Genomic DNA, 27,017 nt, shown 5'->3' with positions numbered 1-27,017 from the left:
CCAAACCCACTTCACTTTAGTGATGTTGTTGTTAGGATCTCACTAGGTAGGCCTGGCTATCCTGAAACTCACTCCTGTAGACCAGGCTGGCCTCGAACTCACTCACAGAGAGCTGGCCACCTCTGCCTCCCAAGTGCTGGGTGTAAAGATCTTCACTATCACACCTGGTCCACTTGAGTGGTTCTGAATTGAGTTGTGGCCTCGTACCTATACCAACCCTAGGCCAAGGAGAAGTATGAACGTGGAGCTCTTTGGAGACCACAGGGCAGAAAGGAGACACTTGAAGGTAGAGAAGACAGTGCCTATGAGAAGATACAGATGAACCCTGGGACCCTGGAGACAGGTGACCTATAGATGATAAAGGATACCTGGTTTGAGAAAGAGGAAGGCAAAACCCAAATCTGGTTGATGAACAAAAAGAGTTTCTGTTACCACAAAACGAGACTGAGTGTAAAGAATTCCTTGAGAACTGGAAGAAATGACTATGATACATATGTTTTGTTTTTTTTTTTTTTCCCAAGAAGAATTGTTCAAAGAGGAAATGCCAACCAAATCACATGCCTTGTGGGTGAGTGTGGTGGATTCAGGGGATGGGACAGAACAAAACTGTCCTAAAGGTCTCTCAAGTGAACAGTCCAGAGACTGTATCCTACAGTGTGGGTACCAAACAGCTGGGACTCCCAGGAGAGAATGCAGGAATGGCCAGATAGGGACTCTGGGTCCCCAGCTCAGTCATCAGCCCTGCCCTCAAACTCAACCCTGTCCTGGAGATGGCAGGGCCCCTTCTCATACAGATGTCCTGCTCGACTGCCATCTTCTTGAGAACCACTGAGTAACTGTGGCGAATTCCCTGAGGCGCTGAAGAAATGAGTCGCTTTCCAGGAGCCTATCCCTAAGGGGCAGGATCCAGAAAGAATGCAGACTTTTGAGCACCAGGTCAGTACGCTTCATGAAACTGGCTGGGGTGATGATCCTGCCTGGTGTTACCAAAACTACTTCCATCAAAGTGAAGGCAGAGGACCACAGACAACCAGGAGGTGGCTGCAGACACTGCCACAAACAAGTCATGGGTAGCTCCTCATTGTAGATAAACAACAGCTGCAGGCTGGCCAGAAACCTCACAAATCTCCTGCCTCAGACCCCAGAGTACTGGGATTACAGGCGTGCACCACCATGCTAGCTTGCTGCTATCATTGCCAATGTAAATAAATCCCAACTTAAACTTGCTGTCCTCCAGATGCATCCTGAATCCTGCGCTCAGCAGCCATAAACTTATTTGCCAAGTTGGTAGGCTGGGTGGGGAATGAGTCCGTACAATTTTAAGAGCTGTGCTCTTAAAGCCTTGCCACAGCCTGTAGATAGTTCCACAGCCAAAGAAGAGTCCTTTGGATGAAACCTGGGGAAGACTTCTACATGGGACTCCTGAGGATGTTTTCCAAGGATCTAATGCCTGACCTTTTCAGGCTAGCCTCAGCAGAAGAGAGCTGGAGGACTCTACCAGCATCCCCAAAGGACCCATAGAGTACAAGAAGAGTGCTTTCTTTAAAAAGGTCCCACCTGTAAACACTGTGGGTCACCTTGAGGAACCTCTGAGAAGCAGGTTCTTGAAAGACAGAGGCTAAAGTCCTCAGAATACTGTCTCCCCGCCTCTCCCCACTTCCTTCCACAGGCTGCAACCCTGAATAAGCCCGCCAGGGGCATAGGGGACACATGCTTTCAAGTGGCCCCCTTATGAAGACCGACCAGGCACTACCAACCTCAGCCAGAGGGGAGACAAGGCAGCTTGGCTGGCCTTGCAGACCTCCCCCACGGAGTGAAGGGAATCAGGCTGCAGATGGTGGCAGCAGTCCCATGACAGCTATCCTAAGCATCTGGCTTCTCGGCTTCCCCTCCCCAGAGCTACAAGAAGCCCAGGGCAGGGTGGGAGCCGAGGGGAAAATTAACAGCAGCACAGTGTGTAAGCAATGCTTGCCAGGCTGCTGGAGTTCAGGAACACCAGGGAGGGACTTGGACCAGGAGAGGAAAAAAAGGGCCCTGGTAGAAAGAGACGAAGCCATCCAGAAGAAAACCCAGGTTGGGGTCGGGCTTTGGGTTTTCTATGACAGGACGGGCTGTTCCAAAACACACGCTAGCGAAGCAGGCTGCCCAAGTCTTTCTGGACGACAGACTGCATGAGATAATGCAAGGAAGCATAGACGCCAACGGGCCGAGAATACACTCCAGAGAAAGAGGCCAGATGCACATTCCCACGTTCTCCGTGACCACCTTCAACTGTTACTACTGTTAGTACAACTTAACATGCAACAATTTTCTTTTTGTTTTGTTTTTACACAGGGTTTCTCGATGTAGCCCTAGCTGTCCTGAAACTTGCTATGGAGACCAGGTTGCCCTTAAACTCAGAGAGCCACCTACCTCTCTGCCTCCTAAGTGCTGGGATTAAAGGCATGTGTCACCACACCCAGTCACACAACATTCAATTATATATATATATAAATATCCACGAGCTATTATTCTTAGAGATTTAGCTATTGCTTGCCCTGATAATCAGAGTGCCAAGTCACCTGAGACAGATCCATCTATAGAGAGGCTGTCATCAATTAGAGTGTCGTCATCAAATACCCAAACCAGGCAAAGTGACACACCAGGGCTCCACCACCCACAACCCACTGTTTATATGAATGCTACAAAGATCTCATTGGTCATGTTTTTAGTAAAAATCTAGCTAAAATTGCCTTCCCTCCTGCCCAGTGACTGCCATCTTGTCTACCCCCACCCCCAAGCCAGGCTTGCTAAGCCCAACAGATCATGGCTTCTAGCCCCAGAATGGCGCTTCCTCAAGACAAGCAGGCTGGGGTGGGTTTGGGGACACATGTCTGTCCCGCCACCTGTGCCTCGATTTCCCTAGAACTCCCCGTTCTATGGTGACTCAGCAATGCTGCTTTCTTTCCTCCCCTCTCACACCTTAAAGCCTCCGCCTTATCCATGACGACCTTCTTTGTCCCCGCTGTTAGTAGTGAGTGACTCCTTAGTGATGGTCTCTTTGCCCTTCCCTAGTGGTACCTGAGCCTTTCCTGGGGGAATGTTATCCCACCCCACACCTCCAAGCTCCAAGCTGCTGCTCAAAGAAGGCACCCTGCAGCCCCCCAGCTGTCTCCTCTGGACAGAGCCGCAGCACAGAAGCCCTGCTGAGGCCACCTCCTTGTCATCATGTCTTTCCAGACAGGTACAGCGTCTGTGGATGGGAATACATTTTTCTCCCTTAGAAGGTTTACACTCCTGGACCGAGTGATTGATGGACAGGTGGATGGATACAGACAGCTCCACCTGTCCCTAGACATCCAGAAACATGCACAGCAGATCAAGTTTGCCCCTTCGGGGGCCAGCTCCTAGAAATAGCTCCCAAGAGACCTCCGAAGCACCAGCTGCATAAACAAAACCCTGATGCTCTCTCCACCCATTCTAAACCCGGGAAGCAGAGAATCAGAATCCAAACCAGCCTGCCAAACAGAAGCTGGTCCTTGCCCAATGAGGACAGTCCCTCAACAGCTGTGTCCATCACATGCTTGTGTGGAAACGTACAGAGGCACTCGCCCACGTCTATTAACTGGGACCTTTCCACTTCTATTATCCATGACTGGCCAGAGAGAGGTGAGGAGAAGAGGGTGGGCCGTGGATATGGCCTGGCTCTGGAAGATGTCTGTCATGGGTACCAGCCGCAGAGGCAGTCAAGACAAGAGTGCCAGATGCAGACAGATTCCTTCATCTCCTTGCCCCCCAAACCAGAGGGACACATCCTTCTGGGGCTGATCACTCTAGGCAGATGCTGTAGAAGTGGCTGGGGACAGCTCTGGATCCAGCGAGACACCCCACACCCCGCCACACTGTCTATGCTCCTATCTATCCCGGGATGTGGACAAAAGCATGAAATGGTTGCAACAGGGATGAGAAAACGGGAAGAGGGCACAGGGGAGGGAGGGTTTCGGAGGGGGAGCCACACAAATCCCACACTCCCTACTGCACCCAGGATACATACACCATACCACATCTCTTCCATGCCACGCATGTGTGCATGCACACACGCTTGCGTATACACACACACACACACACACACACACACACACACACACACACACACACACACGCACATGCACACACACACACACACCCTTCCTGAGCATTATCATCAGCCAGGACACAGAAAAGGAATCAGAGACAGGCAAGGCCAGTGTCGGCAGGCATGAAGCCCAGGGCAGAATCCCTAAAGGCAAAGGGCATGAAAAAGAGGAACAGGATAGTCAGACAGAGGGGACAGGCCACCTCAGTCAGCCTGGCCAGGACACTTTGTGTGGTTAGTAGGCTGAGCACAAATGCCCAACCAAGGCAAGCAGAGAAGCTGCCCATACCCTGGCTAAGAGGTCAGGGACAGGGTTCAGGAGAGGTTGTCAGGAGAGCAGCAAAGGTGAGGGGCAGAGGATGAGAAGGAGTCAGGAGGCCAGCAGGAGGGCTGGGAAGCTGGAGGCTGGCCACCACTGAGAAAGGCAGGTCTGGGCACCCATCCAGTGGGTACCAGGGTTGCTACCAGCCCATCTGGTTGTCTTTGGGCAATTTTTAAAAAAAGTGCCCTTTATTTAAAAAAAAAAAAGACTGATTTGGTTAGAAGACATTTTACCGCTGGACATGAAGCTTGGCAGTAAAATGCTTACCCAGGAAGCACAAGGCCCTGGGTTCAAACCCCAGCACCACTACAAAAACAAAGAGAGAGAGAGTGAAAAGAAAAAGACATCTTTGCTGCTATCTGCAGAGTAATTTTAGTAGCTAATGTTTAAATCTCCACAGTCTGTGGCACACAGGTGGCACTCTTATGTAATTTACAACTATCCACGAGAGGCCTGGCTGGCAAACGGCATGCAGGACTCTGGCCTGGACGTCAGAAGACATCTCCCAGCCCTGGCTCCGGCCTAGATTTGAGAAGATGGCCTTGCTCAGGCAGGAAGAAGGGAGGGTCAGAGGGGAAAGGGATTCTGGGTATTTAAGGGAAGGGCTTAGGATCCAGGCTCGGATAGCTTGGCCGCCTTCCCCTCTGTGGAGTCCACCCGGAGGCTGGACTTCTCCGGCATCTGCACGTGGGCATGAACTAACCCTCTCTCAGTCAGGGGGACTGCTGCTGGTGTCCAGTGAGGAGGACAAGATGGGCCAAGGGGCGGCGGCGGGGAGAGTGGGCGAGGCCAAGGGCGAGCTCACCTTCTGCGCCCCGAGAAGGCGTGGCAGTGACATGAAACATTAGGTCACATGGCCTTCCCCTCCGGCCTTAGCGTGCCTACACATCTGCACAGAGAAGGAGAAGAGGTTGAGGGAAGAAAGCAGAACAGCGTGGAGCAAACCCGAACAGCAGCAGTGGACAGAGAGCACGAGACAGAAGGGGGACGGACGGACGGACGGACGGGCGGGAGGAGAGGAGAGGGCCAGAGGGACGTGAGCAGAGAGGGAAATGAGCAAGGGACGGAGGGGTAGGAGCGGAGCTTCCACTATGCACTTCAGATAGGCCACTCAGAGGCCAAGAGGACAGACCCACTGATCTCCCACACCCAGCCCTCCGGCCTGGGCCACGCAGCTGGTTCCAGAGGACTAGCGCTTGCTAAACGTTCTTGGTCCTAAAACATGGTGAGAGACCGCAGAGTAGTGTGAGAGAGGAGGCGAACAAGACCTCTTCATAAATACAGCTGGCTAGCCCCAAGACCAGAACCAGGCCTTCCAGACACCTGCACCGGGACATGGAGGGATGGACGGAGGGAAGGGTAGGAGGGCATGGCTGGGATCTGGCATGAGGTGTGCTGGGCAGAGAAGGAGCAGGGGGTCCCAGGTACCTTCTGGGCTCCAGAGAAGGCATGGTAGAAACTAGACACATAAGTCATAATGGCTTTCTCATCCGGCCGGGCAGTTCCGACGATGTCTGGAGAGAGAGAGAGAGAAAGAGAGAGCCGCAGTTAAAGCTGCCTACTGAACGTACCGCGCATCTCACAAGGGGATGATGGATGCAGAAGCCTGCAAACTGGGAAGCAACCTTGCCAAAAGGCCCATCCTGAATCTAGCCAGCCTCCAGAGTCAACTTCCACTAACAGGAACATGGACACAGAGGAATGGGGAAGGTGATACCCCAGGAGGCAAGCAAAGAAGCCCACAGGGAATACCCTACTGGTGGCTCTCCTCAACCACAAGGTCAGTGGCATCAATAAAAGGGGTTGAAGGAAGCGGGGATGGGCTGAAGATGGAAATGACATATAGAACTCACCAACCAAACACATGCATGAATACAGCCAACCCATGGACTAAAGCCAGCCCACTCTCAATGGCAAGTTTCAACAGGGGACCCTGGCTATGAGGATGACAGGTGATGTATCGGGAATTACTGTCACGTTTGCTAGATGTGAAACAGATTTTTTGTGTTTTTGAGAGTCTCACTTAGGTAGCCCAGGTTGGCCTCAAATTCATGATCCTCCTGTCTCAGCCTCCCCAGTGCTGAGATGACAGGCACGTGTCACACATCTGGTCTGTGGACAGTATTTTGATTACATGCAAGATACCCATCTTTCTCCCCTCCCTCCCCAACTTGGTCTTTCAAGATAAAGTTTCTCTGTGTAGCCTTGGCTGTCCTGGAACTCAGAGATGCGCCTGCCTCTGCCTCCCGAGCGCTGGGATTGAAGGTGTGTGCCACCACCACCCAGCTAATACCCATATCTTTAAGGCACGTACTTGGAAGTAGGTAGCGGTGACTGAGATTGGATTTAATACAGTCCAACAAAGACAGCAAAAGGACAAAGAAGAAAAATAAGGTGTGATGGACTATCAATAATCCTTCTGGCACGGTGGGCAATACACCATCTCATACTTCTGTGCATGTCTGGAATGTTCCTGAATGCCGCTGGTGGGGTTGCCAGAAACACAGGGCTGGGGACAATCTTGGACACCCTCCCCACCCAATCCCTGCGCATACCCTAGACTCCCTTCAGCTCCTCAACATGGAGCTGCGACACTGTAAAATGGTATCAGTGTTGAAGGGAGCCCAAGGGACAGTGGCCATGGTTCCCGCTTCTTCCAAGGACAAGGGGCAGAGGAGGAAGGCCTCCTCTTCCCTCTCCAAGAAGCTCGCTCTATGCAGTCTGCGTGCTACCAGTCAGTGCCTCTTCCTCCGAACCACACAGAATCCCTGGCAGGCAAGTGACCCCCCAGCTCTTCAAGCTGAGGTCCCAGCAAACAGCCCCTCCCGCTTCCTGCCTCAGCTGCCGGGGAGCAATGGGGGAATGCCCTCACCTTCGGCATCCAGCATCTTCGGGATGTCCAGGAACTTCTCTGCCACGTCAAAGGCCGTGTTCAGGTTTGTGAGCGGATCGTCCTAAAGGAGAAAAGGGCAAAGTGATCGATCATACAGAGAGTCACACGTCACAGCCTATCCCAGCTGGGAGGGGATGGGGGCGGGGGTGACGGCGCGCCACCAGCTCTTCCCAGGTTCTGGGTAAGGAAGGCTGGCCTCAGGGCCAGGGGCCACTAGCTGGAGGCTTCAAACATTCTCCTTCCCATCTCCAGCTTCAGTATATTAGGGAAAAGGGGTGAAAAACTTGGGCCTGGTGCTAGAGTTGGGGTAGGAAAGAGGCGTTAAGAAATGACGCTGGGAGAGGGGAACCATCAGTCCTCGCGGGACGCGTGGGTAAGGAACACAGACGTAGTTTCCCCCTCCAAACTCAATAGCTGGGCTGTGTGCTCCTAATGCTGAAAGGTTAGTTAGAAGCTGAACCCCCCCACCCCATCCCCACTCCACCCCATCCTCCCCACCCCGCCGCCGTTTTCCCACATGTTGGGGTCTTCTAAGTAGCCATGGCTTTCTGATAATTCCCACTTCTGCTATCCTCTCCAGAGAGCTAAATGGGGAGAGGGGTGCACAAGGCTGTGGGGGATCTTGGGTCCCTGCACCCTGGAATGTACTTCAAACAGGGAGTTAAGGTAAAATGGCACAGCCGAATGCCTCCCCAGTCCAGCCGGCAGCCCGTCAGTCTCACAGAACGGTGCAGCTGCTGGGGAGGAGGGCCTGGAGGGTCCTCGAAAAACGAAACCCCTGCACCTAAGGCCCGGGGATCGCTGTGAGAGAGGGGGCAAGAAGGTGGTAAGAGCTAGAGAGTTTGCTGGGGTCTTGTCTCCTACAAATGCCAGAAACTATCCCCAAGAAGTCTCACCAACATGGCTGCCTAAATGTGACCTGAACAAAGATGACATGGACAGACTCGCTAAGGGGGAAAGGGGAAAGCGTCAACCTACAGGAAGAACCACAGGCAACTGAGGAGAGCTGAGAGCTGGAGAAACGGTCTTCTCCACGCCAAGTGGTCGTCACATGGTCAGCCCTGAAGACATACGCATACAGGTAACGTTACATGGACTGAACGGTTCATATGTATGTACTTAGGAACACACACACACACACACACACACACACACACACACACACACACACACACAAAACCACTAACAACAATAATAAAGACAACAACAATAAGAGGAAAGAAGAGACCACAATTTGGAAGAACAACGGGGTGGGGGATGGTTCGTGGGAGGGTCTGGAGGGAGGAAGAGGAAAATGATGTAATTTATTTCTCAAAAAAAAAAAAACTTAAAAAAAAATTAAACATGGAATTCTCATTCAATCTAGTGGTTCACAGGATTCCGAGAGACACCAAAGAACTGAAAATATGGTCTCAGACAGAGATGTGTCTGCTGGTGTTTACGGCAGGCAGCCTTGTTCACAAGTCAGAAAGCAGAAGTCGGCGCTCACCAATGGGCACATGAAATACGGACTTTCCCTTCAAAAACAGCTGAGCTGGTAGGCTGGGACTCCTCTCCCTTAGAGGTTACCCTGAGAACGGGGGCCCAAGCCCTGGACCCAGGACCAGGCCTCAGGCTCCTCTCCGTTAGCAGACGGGCCCTTGCCGGTGAGCAGGGGGGTGGGAATCTGTCTCTTCATCCTAGCAAATCTTGGAGGGGGGGGTTGGTTTTGTTTTGGGCAGCTTGCTCATCTACCTACACCCTAAAAAAAGCTGCCAGGGCAAGAACATCTTGGTGAGCAAGACGCTCTGGGGCACAGGTGTGTCTGCGGAGGGTGGGAGGCTAGACTGAACACTGTCCTCAGGTATCCCGGGGGAAGGGGAGACACAGGCTTGTATTCCTAAAAAGATCCTTTGCTAAGCGGCCTACACACTGGTGGGTTCCATTTCCATTCCATTCCAGGTCAGTGGGTGGGTGGGGGAGCTCGTGACACCGGCTTCATGGCAGGTAAGAACGGTTCAGGTCAGGCCTCAACCAAGGTCTAGGCCAGTGTCCTTTGAACAGCGTGGACACCTACAACCACCACGAGCTTACAAAGGCCCACCTCCTCTCCCCCTCAACATACACTTCTCACTCAAGAAAATCACCACTGATACCCAAATATAAATGAAGGTGACATAACGGTACACAACTTCAAGTCTCAGTCTGAGGCAGGAGGATCACTTGAGTCCAGGAGTTGGAGACCAGACTGAGCAATATAGTGAAACCCACCACCACCTCAAAAGCATAATTAAAACCGAGTGACAACACAGGACACCAAACCTACAACTAGACAGGGACACTGGGACAAAATGTCTCTCAGGATACGTGATGTTTTACATCAGCCATGAGTACTGTCACCTTATGAAACCAGAAATAATGTAAAGGAGAACTGTCACTCAGCATCCCATCACTCAAACACTGTGGCCTCAGTGCTGGTAGCTTTCTTGGCGGGCTGTGTATGTACACAGGGATCTGTGACATGCACACTGGGTAATGAACAGAGAAAGCGATTTTTCTGCTCGCTTCCCAAGCTGGCCCAGAAGGCCAACACCTTTCTGGGCATTGGGCTCTGAGCAGTGGTCCTGTCCTGTCCCGTCCTCCCTCCTGACAGGAGAAGACGGCGTGAGATCAGGTGAGCACACGTACCTTCCGCAGCTTGCCATAGTCAATCAACTCGGGCCGGTGGCGGTGGATCAAGGCACAGAAACCAAGGCCATCCTTCCAACTGTCCAGGGAGAGAGAGAGTGGGCCAAGGTGATGACTTCTGCCATTCATTATGAAATCCTCTGGAGCAGGATTTAAAAGGCAGGAGAGAAAGGGAGACTTCTGCCTGCCACATTCCCAGGTATCGGGGTCAAGCTTTCTTGAGTGGTTACAAGTCGAGATGAACCTGCCACGTCCACCCTCCCCTTGCTAAGGCCCACACACCTCCAACAGAGCTCTGGAACCCTGGGCCAGGCTTCCTGACATGATCTTTGGGGGGGGGGTCTTACCAGTATCATAAACATGAGCAAAGCTGTACCAGGCAGCAGTCAGGCCCAAGATGCTTTGGGGAGGGATGGCGGATTCAAAGAGACAACACCCTTCCCCAGAAGGTTTTTTTTTCTGACTCTTCCAACCAAGGGATGAGGGGAGATCCCCAGGAGGCCAGCCGGCCTCTGTGGGAGTCTCTGGCTCCAGCACTCACCTGATGTGGAAGTTCTGGATGTTGACATTTTTATATGGGGCGGTCTTCCTCTGACACCACAGAAGCAACCCTTCTTTAGCCGATGTCTCTGTGAAGAAGGGGGAAGGGGAGCGGGGTCAGTGGGCTGACCTGGGAAGTGAGGATACTGCTACTAAGAGGCCCTATGGGGGCCTCAAGACCCCAACTCTGTTGTTATAAGGAAGAAAGAAGTCCAGGCCATCCTGTCTATTTGTTTGGCAAAGCTGGAAAAAGTTACTTAAGAAACAGGAAAGCGGAACTGGAGAGATGGCTTGGCGGCGGTTAAGAGCACTGGCTGCTCCTCCAGAGGTCCTGAGTTCAATTCCCAGCAACCACATGGTGGCTCACAACCATCTATAATGGGATCTGATGCCCTCTTCTGGCCTGCAGTCATACATGCAGAGCACCCATACATTATAAAAATAAATAAATAAATAAATAAATAGGGGGACTGGAGAGATGGCTCAGAGGTTAAGAGCACTGACTGTTCTTCCAGAGGACCTGAGTTCAATTCCCAGCACCCACATGGTGGCTTACAACCATCTATAATGAGATCTGATGCCTTCTTCTGGCCTGCAGACATACATGCAGGCAGACCACTGTATACGTAATGAATAAATAAATCTAAAAAAAAAAAAATAGAAAAGCAAGCCACTTGTACCATAGACTAAAATGTCCAGACAGCTGCAGCTTGCCAGGGTATCTGCCCAGCTCCCTTTTATTCAAGAAGTGATAGTGATAGGCAGTAACTCAACAGCTGTTTTCCACTTCAAGGACAACTGGAAGAGCCTATGAAATTCACATGATCAGAAGCCCTTGGACAGGGGGATCACGCAACCTGTGGGGCGAACATGGAGGAACAGGAAGAAAGGATTCCTTCCTGTCCAGGTTCATCCGAAGTCAGGCTTCCTCCTATTTACTGTACTGATTTGGCTCTGGTGCCCTGTCCCTCTCTGAGGGGATGGGGGGGTGGGGGACTCCCAACTCCAAGGTTACAGAATGCACTGCCTCCGTGTGTTCAGACCTGTGAACTGCAGGTGGCAGCATTTAGTAAAAAGAACCTGATTGACCTCACGTATTTTTAACTAATAAAATGGACTTTAAAATAATGCTGAAGGATCTACAGCTCTAAAGATTATAATTTTTCAAGCACAATCAATTGGTACGGGGAGCCAGGTGCAGTGGTGAATTCCTTTAATCCCAGCACTCTGGAGGCTGAGGCAGGTTGATCTCTGGGGGTTCAAAGCCAGCCTGGTCTACATAACAGGTTCCAGGACAGCCAGAGGTACATGGTGAAATCCTGTTTCAAAGTAAACTAATTAAATAAATAATCTATGTATAAATTGGCATGGGGCTGGAGAGGGCTCAGCAGTTGAGACCACTTAGTGCTCTCCTAGAGGTTTTGGTTTGGTTCCTCGTGCCCATGCTAGAGTAGCTTACAATCATCTGTAACACCAGCTCCAGGAGCCAATGTCTCTGGCATCTGAGGGCACCTGCACCCACCTGTACATAACCACATATGGACACACATGCAAATACACAACTAAAAAAAATAAAATAAATCTTCATGGGACTGGAGAGATGGCTCCGTGGTTAAAAGTACTTGTTGCTCTCCCAGAGGACTCAAGTTCAGTTCTCAGCACTCACACTGGGAAGCTCACAACTGTAATTCAAGTCTCAGGAGAGCCAGTGCCCTTTTCTGGACTCTGGGACACGAGGCACACACACAGTACACAGATATACAGGCAGGTAAAAAACACCCATACACATAAAAGAAAAAATTTAAATGTGCATATTTAAAAGCATTTTAATCTCAATCTCATCATTTAAGGAGGTGGTTTTTATACGCATATATCATGCACATAGCAAACCACAAACAGTAAGTGATAAGAGCACCGTATCAGACACAAAGCTCAAAAATGGCTGGAGTAAGCAATCAAAGAATTACTGTCTCATACCAGGGCAACCTGTGCCGACCTGGAAAGTGGCCACCAGGGGGTGCTATGGGAGCAGTGGTGGACACGGGCCCGCTCACTTTCCTATGATTAATCCTTTTCCGCTAAGGGCCCAGTGAGGCTTTAAGACTCAACCACAGTGGCCTTGGTCTTCTGGAAATGAGGACTGCTGGTAGGCCAACATACTTGGGGGCAGTTATTTGAAGTCATGGTCATTGTTGCCCCAGGTGAGGGAGTTCTAGATGAGCCTAGAGAAGAGGACTAGGTAAAGGGAAGGCCAGTGGGGAGGTGAAAGTTCAAGAGGGAACAGAATACAGCAGAAACCCACCTTCCACAGAGATGTCCTGGATGGCAAAGCGAAGGATGATGGTCCAGATCATGCCCAGGGTCATCTTCACATTCCCATCCACAATTTCTATAGAAACAGTGGCCAGACATGTTAGGTGGATCATAACAAGACAGACACACATTCCCAGCATTCCCATGTCACTTCCTGTACCCCTTAGAAGTCAAACATCACAAATCCCCCACTTCCAGAAGGGGGGAAAAATATGTATGTATGTATGTATGTATGTATGTATGTATGTATGTATGTATTTATGCATGCGTGCTGGAGATTGAACCTACGCACCTCAAACAGAGTTCCCCTTGTCTAAGGCACACCCAGCTCATAAGAAGTCTGTGAAAGGTAGTGGATCGACCAGGATGGATACCAAGAGAGAAACCCATCTGAGCAAGATTCTCTTGGAAGAATGGGTCCATCAGAAAGGACGCTCTACCTGAACCACAGTCACCCAGTCTGACAGACAGGAGGGGACAGATTTCTAAGCTCTCACAGAGGTTCTAAGGAGGGGTGATGAATGACCTAGGGGGTCTGTGGCCAATCACAGCTCTTAAAATAGCCACTCATGCAGAGAGCCAGGATGAACAACAGCAAGTCACACACGTCCATTTTAAGAGCTGCAATCCTAACCAACCCTCTGATTGGTCAACCTCAAAATGCCCTAAGCATTAAAATAGATTTTTGTTTTTAAAACCCATTCAAGACCACAGCTCAGACAACCTGCTATATTTGGTCCTCACATTTTTCAGACCTTATATGCTACAATTCTATTACATTTCCCTTCCTTCTCTCTCTCTCTCTCTCTCTCTCTCTATATATATATATATATATATATATATAAAATATATATATATACATACACACACACATACATATATATGTATATATCCTAGAAACAGAGAAGTAAAAATATAAATCAGGGCTAGAGAGATGACTCAGGAGTTAGAGCAGTGGTTGCTCTTGTAGAGGACCAGGTTCGATTCCCAGCACCTACATGGCAGCTCACAACCATGTGTAATTCCAGTTCCAGTGGATCCAACACCCTCTTCTGGCCTCCACAGGCACCAGGCGAGCACGTGACACACAGACATACATGCAGGCGAGCGCATGCAAAATAAAAGCAAGTAAAAGTCCATTCCTCTTCAGAGGGCGCTGATGAGTTGGTTATTAATTCATTATTGGGGAGGGCAGAAAAAGAGCAACTTCCCTTGAGGACTCATATCCCCAAGGAGTAGATACAATACACATGTAAACAAGTAAATAGACATACTACACATCAGCCTAAGCCACGGAGTTCTCTTGGTCTCGCGTGGGCTGAAAGGTGAGATTCAGCTGCAGCTCCAGACAGTAAGCTGGTCCACGGCGAGGTGCTCAGTGAAGAGCCAGGTACCCAAGGGATATCTCATTTACTCCCCTCTGCACTGGTGTGCTGGGCAAAGGAACACCAGTGTTCACTTGAGACACGAGATGCATTGCTGAGAGAGCCACAGACAGCGATGGGCCACGGGTCCACGTTAAGAGTCCCCGAGAGCCTTGGCAGCAGACAACCATTTCCCTGATCAGCACGCTCAGCCAGAGCTTTGCAGGAAACGCTGCAGGGGAGGCGTCTGAATCAGTATGGAGAGCTGGGATGAGGGAGGGTCATGTCCTCAGGCTGACCTGTGGGTCCTCCTGCTCCGCCTCCCAAATGCTGGCATTACAGGTGCGCTGTTACCAAGCCCCACCTCAGCAGAATGACTTACTTTTTCTAAAGATGTGCTTTTCATCTACAACCTCCAGTTCATCAACATCCGTAACACTGAAAACGTTTAAATTGATAGGCACAGACGCTAAGCTCTCACAGGTAAACAGGTGAAGAGACATGAGGGAACGCAGAACATGAAAACAGGTCTCATTTTCCCAGACGTTAAATTAGTAAACTTGAAAAACAAATTTAAACGCATACACATTATTATGACACTGTTAACTAGGGGCATAATCTGACTTTAAAAAGAAAAAAAAATCTCGCTGAAAAGCTGGCAGCGGGGAGCAAGCATCTCAGAGCTGTTCAATTCTGGCAGTGAAATTCTATCTCTGTCCCTGGCCAAAGACCCGCGGTGCGGAGTGAGGTTCCTGTCTAAATGCCCTTGTTGTTCAGTTATTTACCATGGAAACTCTGTTCAAAGGACAAAGAGTGACCGAAGTCCCCAGAGCCCCATCGTCCTTCTGCTGCTCAAAGTCATGCCTTTCCACCCCACCCAGAGTCCAGTGGCCAGCGAGGCCCTCTTGGACTGGTTGAGCATCCTGGACCCCTCCTTCCATCCTCGCTGGCATCCTCCTTGTTCCCTCTCCAGGAACATCCACGTGGCCTGTCCCTCCCCTCCCACAGGCCATCCCACAGCCGCCTTCCTCGACCACCCATCTGTTCTCCACCTGACATCTGCAGGTTCTTCCCGTTGTCTTCCGGATGGACAAGGGTCAGGACTTTACTTGTCCCGCATCACCGCTCAGAGCCCAGTACAGGCCTAGCACTGAGGAAGGCCTCCAGGAATGAATGAATGAGTGAATGAATGAATGAATGAACGAACGAGGCATGAATGACAGTGAGCACACAGGCTTGTCATTGGCCCTGGAGGACTTAGCAGAGCTTAGCCACTCCCAAGGCAGGCCCAGGTAACAGCTCAGCTGTGCTCAAACAGATATTAACAGAACCATTCAACATTGCATTCCTGAGGTTTTAATGACTCAGAGAAAAAAAATCCTTACAATGAAATTTTACCGGCAGCATTTTGACTCTGAGGGGGAATTTTTTTTTAAAAAAAGCCTATAAAAAGATGGACACTGAAGTTCAGCCTTCCTGGAATGGAGGCTCCCCTCCCCTCTGCCCGACTCCACGAGAGCCAAACACTATGACCCACTGGGGACCTTTCGAGCACTAGCAGGACAGTTCTTTTGGGGTCCTCTGGCCCTTCCCCAGAACTTAGTGAATTCTAAGTCACAGTGAAGAGGCAACATTAAAACTAGAGAAAAGGGCCGGGCGGTGGTGGCGCACGCCTTTAATCCCAGCACTCGGGAGGCAGAGCCAGGCGGATCTCTGTGAGTTCGAGGCCAGCCTGGGCTACCAAGTGAGTTCCAGGAAAGGCGCAAAGCTACACAGGGAAACCCTGTCTCGAAAAACCAAAACCAAAACAAAACTAGAGAAAAGGAGAGACAGTGGGGTGTGCTTAGCTAAAGAGTCCCTCGCTGCCTCGGCCTTGGACCCCAGGGGACACAGTGGAGCCCGTCAGGATAGATGAGGGTTAGACCTCAGCCCTGGAGCCTGACCTGGGCTCTGCTATGGAGGCGCAGTCCGGTTTAGAGAAACCTGCCATTCTACCTCTCTGGAGATTTTCCTGAGCCTCGGCCCCCCTCACCCTAAAAGACGGTCTGTCAAACCCAATTCACCACTGTCCTGAGGAGGCACCCAGGGATGCCTCCTGCTGGGTCAGGTTCAGGCTAGCCCAGGACACTGACGCACCTTCTACCTCTCTCCCTCCCTCTTCGGTTATCCTTTGCACAATTTTCCTTTCTAAAATTCTGCTTTTTCTGACTTCATTTTTTTAAAAAAAAAACCTGCCATAGTGACCCTGCCTTCCCACTCAGCAACAGTTGATGGGATCTATGTAAGCCCATCCTTTTTGGAAGGAAAAGCTTTTTCCAATTCACTGCAGTCCCCACCCATCCCTCTTGTTCACCCAAGCCCATTTCCCACACTCTCTCCTTTCCTACCCTAGTGGGGACCTGAACTGGTGCCAGACCATTGAGTGGCATTTTTCTTGGCTCTCCCTGCCTGGGAAAACGCTGCCAGGCTTCACCCCTCCCTAGTAGAACAAGATGTTCTTTTCTTTTTAGTAAGAAGCAAAGAATGCTTTTCCAGCCACAAAGTAAGTACCTGCCACACACTCGTGCTTCGAACACACACCCAGTATCAGTAGCTAGAGGCTGGGGCCACAGGCTGAAGAGACTGCAGCCTCTGCCCTTGAGATGCTCAGAGTCACAGGGGTGCCAGGGTCCAGAGGTATGGCTGCCACCTTGAGCACCAACCCTAATAGTTAAGAGAAGGGTCAGCCAATTTTCTCAATACAGGGCCTGCCAGGAAATAGTTTTGGCTTCACTGGCCACATGGTCTCCGCAGCAATGACTGAACTTCACTGTCCACACCCAAAGCAGTACCAGATGACGGGCACACAGATATGGTTTTGTGCTCGGCTGTTCACCAAAACCTTTGTCAACCAGACTCAACCTGACACACTGCAGTTTGTTGCCCCTATTAAAGCTGATGAATGGGCATAAAACCCTTCCGTGTCTAGAGAAAAAAAAAAAAAAAAAAAAAGGACTTTTCTCGTTACCCACAAGGAGATCGGCTCTCACAGATTTAGGGGGAACAATATCACCCTCACCCTGGTGCATTTCTCTGGTATCATACAGAACTGGACTTGTGCCATGGAACAATATTTGTACACTGTGAATATGTATTACTCTCATTGGCTAATAAAGAAGCTGACTGGCCAATAGCTGAACAGGATAAGGTTAGGGGGGAGAGCCAGACTGAGAATGCTGGGAGGAAGAAGGGCAGAGTCAGAGGAGTCGCCACCCAGACACAGAGGCAGCAGGACATGTATGAAATGAGGTATCTGGGTTCATTTGTGAGAGCTAGTTAGTAATAAGTCTGCACGATCAGCTGAGCATTTACAATTAATATTGAGTCTCCATATCGGTTATTTGGGAACTGGTGGGCAGGGAAAGAAAAGTCTGCCTACACACTTGGGTTCTAGCTTGTCCACTTACAGATGATGGGACCAGAGCAAGCATCATGGTCATCTATAAGCATATTTGTCTATAGTGAGGGTAAGCATTAGATGCTCCGCCCTGTGGGGTCACAGGTTAAAGCATTTCAGCTTGGCTTTCCTCACGACAAATGAGCCCTCATCTACATAACCATGGCCATGTCTTGGCCAAGTGAGTCAGATGGCGTCTTTCAATCCCTTGGCATCCCGCAGCAAGTGCCCAGTGAACACGTGCTGTGTTCATAGATAATGCCATCAGAGGGACCAGCTAGAATAGTCTAGCTGCTCTTCAAGCTGGCACAAGATACACCAGAAGCCCTGCCACATTCTAACTGTGAAGAGCACGCCACAACAATGGCTTCAACAGCTTTTTGTATTAAAAAAAAAAAAAGTCTTGATGTGATGGGCAAAGAACCAGGGAGAAGCTACTAAGAATGCTGCTTTGTGAACAGCAGGGTCTCCCCAGGGCACTGTCAGCCACAGAGCACTCCTGCAGGACACGGAGGGCAGGGAGGTACTGGGTGAGGTGCTCAGCATTCGGGGTGCAGCTGCACATCATAAGGACTACAGTGAAAGACTGGGGAAGGGGCGAGTCCTGGTGTCATTACAGGAGTCAGAGCAGAAAGGACCGAGGAAACACCGACCACACGGCATCGTTCTCACCTTCGGCCCCGATGGACACCAGCTTGACTCCTTTGCTGGCTATGAAATCCAGGGCCTTGTTGACGTTGGAGATCTTGTGCACGCGCATCTTGCCCCTCTCTGGCTTGGCCAAGCGTTCGCCTGATCAAGAAGGAAGAACATGAAGGTGAGGTAGGATTGTCCAGGAACCAGGGCCACCCTCACCCCCCTCGTCTGAAGCGCTTCTTAAATGGGCACATGCATGATTCGTCTCTCGGATGTTCAGAGTTAACACTCGGGAATCAAAGAGAAGTTGATTCTATCTCGCTTCTCCCTCTTCTACTTCTCAGAGACAAACCTGCGTGCCTTCGCTCAAAATTTATAGCTTTATTTTAAGAATACTTTTTAAAATTTGTGTGTGTGTGTCTGTGTGTGTGTCTGTGTGTGTATGCATGCCATGTATGTGCAGGTACTTGAGGAGACCAGAAGAGGGCACTAGATGCCCTTGAGCTAGAGTTACAGGCAATTATGAGTCACAAGCTGTGGATATTTGATACCAAACCCAGGTCCTCTGGATGAGCAGCAAGCCTCAGTCTCTCTGGCCTCAACATTTATTTATTATGTTCCTAATAGACGCCAGAGATTGAGGTGCTGGGTATATGAGAGCCAATAGGTTTCTTGCCTTTCATGTAATTGTAGTCCAGTAGGAAAGGACAGGTCTTAAAAGGCAGACAAATTAACATATACAGTGAGCAACTACCACAGCCTTCCCACTACGATGTACTTGCACCCCCGAATGACATTTGAAACAAGTGTATGGAAACCTGTGTATGGAAGAATCAGTAGATGCGGACTAGAGGAGCCCAAGAATGCTATAAACGAAGCTTAATGAGCGCATCTGGTGGGGTTTCAGCAACCAGAATAACAACAGAAACAAAGTCAGTCAAGTCTGCACTCAGAAGGCTTCAGACAGGAGCAGGCACATGAATGGACTAAAGGCATTCACGTAACATTTTGGCAAAGAATTGGCCAATATGTTGTTGGTGTCCTGGAACTCTGTGGGAAGCTGGGTTTAAAGCTAACAGTTGGGTAAAGAAATCTCAAGACAGCCTCACACTCAAGCTGTGGCACAGTTACCATTCTTAGCAAGGTTCACAACAAGAATCAAGGGCAAAGTGCAAAATGGAAAGACCTGGAAAAAGCCTGAAGCCTCGCCCCCAAAAGAACCAACTCAAAGTTGTGGACAGACAGGGTGTGACTGCTGGAGATCAGCAACATTAAAAAGAAGCCAAGACGGCATTGATAGGATCCAGCAGTTTCTTCCTTAATGGTCTTCCCAGTTCTTCCTCTCTCCTCTGTGTCGGAGCTAACAACCTGTGGCTAACAGAAATGTTCTGGATTCTATTGACTTAGCACACCACTAGCTTCCATCACCCCAAAGGCTTAGAATGTCATCAGATAGCATCCTGGGCCTACGGAAAAGGCCTCCCTCCATCTTGCTGTAACTGTCTCTCTGATGTACCCACTACTGTATTTTAAACTTGCCCTGACTTACAATTCCCTTTGTTCTGTAAAACTTTAAAAACTTCACGAAACTGCTTCCACACTAGAACATGGAATTCAGGGTAACTTAAATCTGTGTTGTGGTGGTATTTTACTTGTACTGAAATGTGATTTTAATTGTATGTTAATAAATAAAGTTGCCTGGGGGTCAGAGCTATTAGAGCCATAGCAAGGGCGTGGCGGCGGTGGCACACACCTTTAAGGACCTGGAGGGTGGTATATACAGGCAGTGACGAGGCAGTCACGTGTTTGGGTTTACAACCAATGAGAAGGCAGAACAGCTAGACTATATAAAGACATACACACAGGAAGTAGGTCCCTTTCGGAGAACTCTCTTGACTGAAGAGGATCGCTGAAGCAGGAAGGGTGAGGCTCTTAGCTCTGACCTCTTGGCTTTCTTCTCTGAATCGGCTCTGTGTTTCTTATTTAATAAGACGGTTGGTTACATCTACACTGTGTTTCTGGGCCATGGTCACTCAAAACAGCTCCAGAACAAACTATCTCTTATTCTCTTTTTTAAAAACAAAAAAACCAAAACAAAAGCCAAGCACTTTACAGTGGGTCAAGAGGAAAAATGCCTTAATAAGAAGGATGCCTCTGACACCTCAGGAACTGGCCATCCACCGCAGGCTCCATAATATAAAACTATAAAATCTTTTGAAAGTGTTCCCCTTCAGGGGAGGGTAGCGAGGAAGGATGAATTAGAACAAAGTGTTAGGGCATGTACATATACAATAAAACCTATTACTCTGTATGGTAATTTTAATAATACAAAAGTAAGTCACCAGTAAAAAAACATTTTCCTTTCAGAAGAGACCTGCTAGGACTTCCTAGGTTCAGCTTCTCAGGCACCCCAGAGGCCACTACAATGTGGGATAGGGAAGGACAGGCAGAAGTCTTGGCTTCATCCATATGAAGCTGATTTTGCAAGCATGCAGAATTCAGGAGTTACAGCGCTCTGGTGGCTTCTACCCAGAGTTCAAAGGAAGGCCTGGGAGGCCAGGAAATGTATAACACGGTTGAATTACCTACCAAGAGCTCTGTGGGGGTGAAGTCTAAGCTGCAATGGAAACCCCTTGAAGATGCCGGGAATGTGGAATGTCTGCTGATAAAAGACCCGGGCAGTGGATGCAGCAAGACAAGAGAAAAGCCACGTGGAAGGAAGGGGTACCCAAGCCCGCTGAGGTTCGATCACACCATCAAGCCTCCTCAGGATCGGACACGGCTGTCCAGGCTGTAATCTTCTGAGTTCTGGTCTGATTTTGGTACTGTTCTCCCTCTCCATGCCCTGAGTCCTCCCATTTGTACCACTGTATGTTAGAGGCACGCAAATTTGATTTACGTATTTATTTATTACCAGGGTTCAGAACTAATAGACTGCCTTGTATTTCAGTAGGGACTCTGGATTTAACCTTCAGGACAATGCTGGAATTATCAAGATCACACGGACTCATGGAGAGAGATCGAATGTAGTCTCTTGGGGTTCAGGGGGGGAATGTTAGGGTTTGACATGACGTGTTTGGGTATCAAGTTGACAAGCGGTAGATCTCGACGCTCAGTCTTAAGTGTTGACTTGAATGGATTAAGAGATGCCGAGATTAGTCAAGGGCAGGTCTGGGTGTTCTCAGAGATCATTAGGTCATTAGGGATCTGATCTAATCGACAGATTAATGCCCTGTCAGGTTCATAATACGATGGCATTATTAAAAGGTGGTGAGAAGTGGAAGGCGGGGCTTTGGGAGGAAGCCCATCATTGGAAAATGTTCTGGTCTCTTTGTCTACTCCCTTTTTTTGGCCTCCTGCTGCCATGATGTCCACTGATCTGCTGAGCTCCACATCCTCCCTGCCACAGTGGGCTGACATTTGTGAAACCAAGAGCCAAAATGAGTAATTCCTCACCAAAAAAAAAAAAGCTAAAACGGTTCTATTTCCCATTGTCTATGTTTTGCCCTATCCAGGTCTTGCTCTAAAGGATATGTGAAAAGCTGTTTTTAAGGAGGCGAGCCTGTCGGAAGTCATGCAAAGCACGGGGAATGGGACATGTCATCTGGGGAGACGGGAGAGCTTCCCAGGGTGGCAGAGGGAGGGCCTGAGCTCTGCTGCCTTTTTGGGAATAGTTAGTTGGAAACAAAGCAGGTGCCAGCTCCCAAATGATCCTGAGGGCTCTGCAAAGGAATGTGGACTCAGGCTGGAAGCCCTGGGGAGGCACAAAAGCCTTTGGAGCAGGGAACAGCGTGACCATATTTGGGCTGTCAGAGTGCCGGGCCGGCAGCTCAGAGCCAGAGCCGGGCTGCAGAGAGGAGGGGAAGGGGCGGAGACTGGACCTAAGGTCTTAATGGTTTCCTCTAGGTGGGAGTCACCTAGAGGAATGTAAAAGGTTAAAAGGGGGGTTGTGAAAGAAGGGAACAGAACAGAATGTAAATTTCTAGTTGGAAAGAAGGGCAGAGGCAGAGCAGAATGTGGTCCTGGGTTTAGGTTTAGGATGACCAGATAAAGTCTGCAGCAGCAAGAAGAGAGGGCCAGCTACTGCTTTGGAGCACCCAAGTGGACATGCATAACGCTATGGTTTGTCCCCTAGTGGTTCAGGCCCTGGAGGCTTGGCTCCAGCATGGTGATATTCCAAGTGGTAAGACTTTTAAAAGACAGGGCCTAATAAGGTCATCGGAGTAATCCCTCCACGGAAATAGAGTAAGTGATGTGACATCTTGATTGACCCTTTTTTTTGTTTATATGTATATATGTGTGTGTGTGTTTTGAATTATATACATACATATATATATGAGTGTTTTGTATTATATACATACACATATATATATGAGTGTTTTGCCTGCATGTATGTAAATACACCATGTGCTTGCTTGGTGCCCACAGAGGCCAACTATGAATATGGACAGAATGCAACCAAGTGTTAGGACAGAGCCCAGAGGGGACCACCATGTCCTGGGCCAGGGCCGGCTCACCCGAGATAACCTCCAGGAGCAGCATGAGCTTCAGGCCATCTCGGAAGTCCTCCTCAATGTTCTCGATCTGCGTCCCTGCCTTCCGCAGGTGGGAGTTGCACCAGGCCGTGAACGTCTGATACGAAGGGAAGAGAAGCAGGTGGTCAGTCTCCTCATGGGCCGTGCGGTCTCTGAGGCCCTCACCGTAGGCCTCGATGGCTTCCAGGACCCCCACCCCATGTCCTCGTTCCAGCTGTTCTGTGGAAGGCCCTCAGCAGACTCATGGCATCCTCGCTTTATAAGCCACGGGTAGGGAAGAGGGAGGATGGCCACCCACTCAGCAGAATCCACAGAAACTCTCAGCATGGCTGTTCCACACAGTCATGGCAACCAATCAGGGGGCTCTTCACAGAAATGCAAGTGAGGCATCCTTTGGGACCTATGGGGGGGTGGGGTCGGAATGAAGCAGCACCTCCCCTTTTCCCCAGCCCTCCTCAAAAGCATCATTTCTACCCACACCCAGAAGTGCCACAATCTCATTCTTGGCAATCTCCCTTTACAGTTTTAAGAAAGAGTAAAAAGCCAGAAGTTACTTGAGAAACCCACATGCACCTCTGGCTAAGTTATCTTATAAAATCCTTTCCCGCCTGGTAGCCAATCAGGGGAAAGGATTCCTTTGGGTTGGGGATGGAGTTCGGAGGCATGGTGTCGGCATGGAGAGAATCCAAAGTCCCCCAGCATGCATATGTGGGTGTCTGGGTTAGGATAAGCATGGAGAAGAATTTCAGGATGGATGGAAGGAAGCTGATGTAAAGACCATCAACTTTGTAGCTACTTCTCTGTGAGATGGGGAGGGAGACGATCAGGCCACCAACCGTAGGCAGGCCACCAACCAAGGGCTTACCTCCTGGTGGTACAGACATAGAATGGGCTGACTCTGCAAACAACAGGGAACAGATGTATGTATTTCAGTTTCTCGTGTCCATTCAGAACTTGGCCAAATCCCAACCCATGACATCACGGACGACACGAGACTCAAGAGTCTGGTCCTGCTCACCTCACGGTAGGGTCTTTCAGCTCTTCCCACCCACCTGCAAATCCCATGGATGAGCAGCGTGCCTGGAATGTCCTCATTTAGGGGAGGTCACTCGTGCCCCACCCTCCCCTTGCCTTGGGAACCTCCAAAGTGAAGAGGCAACAGGTGGGCAGAGAGAGAACATCAAACTCCCTGTTATCAGGGGAAACAAAACCTGGCTTGTCTGGATTTACGAACAAAGTTTAAGAGCCCGTGATAGCAAGCAGGGGGATGGAGAGATGGGAGAGGTCGGACGGGACAGCGCTGGAAGAGCTTCAGGATTCAGTTCTCAGACCTCACCAGTAATTTACCAAGCCAGGGCCCCCTCTCCCCTGCACACACCCACCACCATGACAGGGAGAAGGGGTACGGGCCATATCAAATCTTCAAGAAAACCACATCAGGTCAGGGTGGGCAGAGGAAAAATAAACCATTCCTCAGTCTGTTCTGTCCTTTGTACCTTGCTTGGCTAACACATCTGCCTTTTAGGACTGGGTCCAGATGTCACTTCCTCCAGGAAAAGGTATGCCTGGGTTGGGCACAGAGCCTGCAACGACATGTTCTACTGTTGCTTGGACCCAGCAACATGACCACTGTTTGGCCACCGGTCAGACCGACACCCCAGACTGGCAGCTCCTGAAGGCCAGGCCTCAACGCTCACCTGTGTTATCTTAGGGTGCCAATGGGCAGAATCAGAACCGCAGCACCGAAAAAATACAGTAGAAGCCCGGGCCCTGGAGAAGCCGGGCACTCGACAGAACCTGATGCAAACCTCAGGGAGTCCCAAAGAGCCAACAGAGCCTATGGGTGATAGATACTAAGTGGTCAGGGCAGGGAGTGGGTGGGTGGCCATTCTCCCTGGTGCTTAGAGACCCTCTGGCCTCAGAGAACAGCTCAGGAGAAAGGACTGACAGAGGGTAGTATGCACTGGATACCCTGGCAGGGGATGGTGTGCTTTTTAGTTTTATTTTCATTTTGTTATAGCTTCTTTCGTTGTCATAAAAAAAAAAATTGCAACCAAAGTACTCTTGTGTTGGCATAAAAATACTGCAAAGCATGTTTAAATCTTAGAGTAAGCACAATTACTCTGGTTCTATCATAATCTCTCCCAACATACTTTGGCCCAGAGCCACCACGCGGCACATTCACTGGGGCCAGGCATGGGAGGGTCTTATTCCATGATCAGCATCTCCTAACTCCCAACAGTGTGTCCTTAAACCTCTTCCCAACCCACCCTCCAACTTTCAGTCCCTTCAACCCTCAGCCAAAGGCTTCCTAAGGCCTTGAGGGAAACCGGCTAGTGCCAGCCACTGGAAGCTAAGGTTCCGGGTGGGAGTTACCCAGCAGAGGGCTGTGAGTTCTCCCTGTCTATTAACCTGGTCTTGAAGGCAGGCGGGGAGGAGCCAAGGGAGGAAGAGGCTGTTGTAAGAGGACGGAGCTTGTGAAAGAGGCTAAGAGAGGTAGAAAGCAGCTGGCCCCATTTCCTGGGGAAGCTGCAGGAGCCAAAACAACACCTGTGTTTGTTCAGGCCTCCAGGACAAAGCCCTGGGGCTAAGCCTGCCAGAAGAGTCAATAAAAGCCCTGGTCCCCAGGGCCCCACGGCTTAGGGCCCTGAACCCCTCCATAAAGTACCCTACCAGCAGTGGCCACAAAGCTCAGGCATGGGGGACGTGGAGTAATTCAGTGTTAAGAACACACTTCTTCCTGCGGACTGTTCTGAATCCACTGTTCTCTGGCCTTTCCAAAACTCCAGTTCCCTTAGCAGTAAAATGGGGATCTCACGGCACTTCCAAGTCCACAGGATTTAAAAAACAATTTACAAAATGCCTACCGTTAACAAACCCCAAACATGCTGGTGGCTGGGCCTGGAAAGGCTGGCTCTCTCCACAACCCCTCCCTGCCTCCAGCCACCAAACTCTCAAGGTCCCACCTTCCAGGTGCTGCTCTGAGGAACCTTTGGGACCCGAGCTACAGTTCCTGAAAGAACTGATAAAGCAGAGGGTGCAGTAAGGTGATTTTAACAGCAGCCCGCTGCATCCCAGCAGAGAAGCCACAGCCACCATGTTCTCTTCAGGCTACAAGGTCCCCGCAGAATGACCATCTCCTCAGCAACTGCCCTGGGATTCAGGGAGGAAAAGCTAGCAGCCAAGGGATGCCCACCCAATTCAGACACCCCCGGCCCCACACAACACCCAGGAGGATGGGCAGTGCTACACTCAGAGAAGCCTAATGGTCCAACTTTATTCTAATAAAGGGGCAAGGGACCACACGCCTGCCTGCATCCCAGGGGGCCCTGCTTTCTGTAACTTGCACCTCACCCCCAAAGTCTTCACTCCCCTCCTGGAGCCTGCTCATGCCACAGTCTAATGAGGAGACAGATGACAGGCTTCCCTTCACACATGTACTGCGCTCTAGAAATGTGCTCAGGTTGGAGTGTACCACAAGGTCTCGGGAGCCATGCTTAGGCAAGGACCACACTGGGACCTACTCCTAGAGCTGTGGCCGGGTAAGCACCCCTCTCTGCCTCTGCTTACCTCTCCAAACCTGTCCATCTCCCCCCATGCACCTGTATACACATACACACATGCACCTGTGCGCATGTGCGTCCATCTGCCAGCCTCTGCAGATCTTGGGCAGGGAGGGGAAAATGGGAGGAACCAGGGTCCCTTCACCCCTCCATGACCTTGGTACCTAATGGTGGCTTGAGGAGGTAAAGAATGTATCGATGTATCAGGGTTATCTTAGGGTCACAAAGGGTGAGGGTCACAAAGGCCAGTGAGAGACAGGCACCTTGCCCCCTGGGTCTTGCTTCCTTGGTTTCTACCACGTTCTCATTTTGCCAATAACAACCACCATGGCAACATGTCTCCTTTAATATACCTTGAGAATGCCCCTGGCATTTGAAAACGCATCCTTCCTGGCTCAAAGATGTCTATAACCACAACTTTTGAGTACGGTTATACCACACCCAAGGTTATATATACCCTTCTCCATATACCTCAGTTTTCAGAACTGTACAATGGGGACAACAGTTGTCTACCAGGCATGCCTGAGGCAAGGCTCAAATGAAATAATACTAACAAAGTAGTAGTATTTGTATTAATAATGGCCCCATCATACTAATGTGTCTGAAACACAGCAGGCCTGATGCGGCCACTGCT

The 27,017-nt window shown here is 50.1% G+C and overlaps 1 protein-coding gene across 3 annotated transcripts in view; it reads right to left on the bottom strand.

Annotated features, from left to right (window-relative positions):
* Positions 1 to 27,017, bottom strand: part of Actn1 (actinin alpha 1) — a 99,203-nt gene that overhangs the window by 19,458 nt on the left and 52,728 nt on the right. For all 3 annotated transcript variants that reach the window (XM_052739449.1, XM_052739450.1, XM_052739448.1), the window contains exons 2-8: positions 22,803 to 22,917; positions 18,322 to 18,441; positions 12,839 to 12,925; positions 10,538 to 10,625; positions 9,997 to 10,075; positions 7,309 to 7,390; positions 5,865 to 5,950 (exon numbers count right to left, since the gene is read on the bottom strand). In XM_052739449.1, coding sequence (XP_052595409.1) covers positions 5,865 to 5,950; positions 7,309 to 7,390; positions 9,997 to 10,075; positions 10,538 to 10,625; positions 12,839 to 12,925; positions 18,322 to 18,441; positions 22,803 to 22,917 — 657 coding nt within the window. The remainder of the gene's footprint in view (positions 1 to 5,864; positions 5,951 to 7,308; positions 7,391 to 9,996; positions 10,076 to 10,537; positions 10,626 to 12,838; positions 12,926 to 18,321; positions 18,442 to 22,802; positions 22,918 to 27,017) is intronic.

This window comes from Peromyscus californicus, unplaced genomic scaffold (genome assembly GCF_007827085.1).
Source record: "Peromyscus californicus insignis strain IS unplaced genomic scaffold, ASM782708v3 Scaffold_15__1_contigs__length_86483966, whole genome shotgun sequence".
Taxonomy (NCBI): domain Eukaryota; kingdom Metazoa; phylum Chordata; class Mammalia; order Rodentia; family Cricetidae; genus Peromyscus; species Peromyscus californicus.
This window is presented reverse-complemented; position numbering and strand designations above follow the sequence as displayed.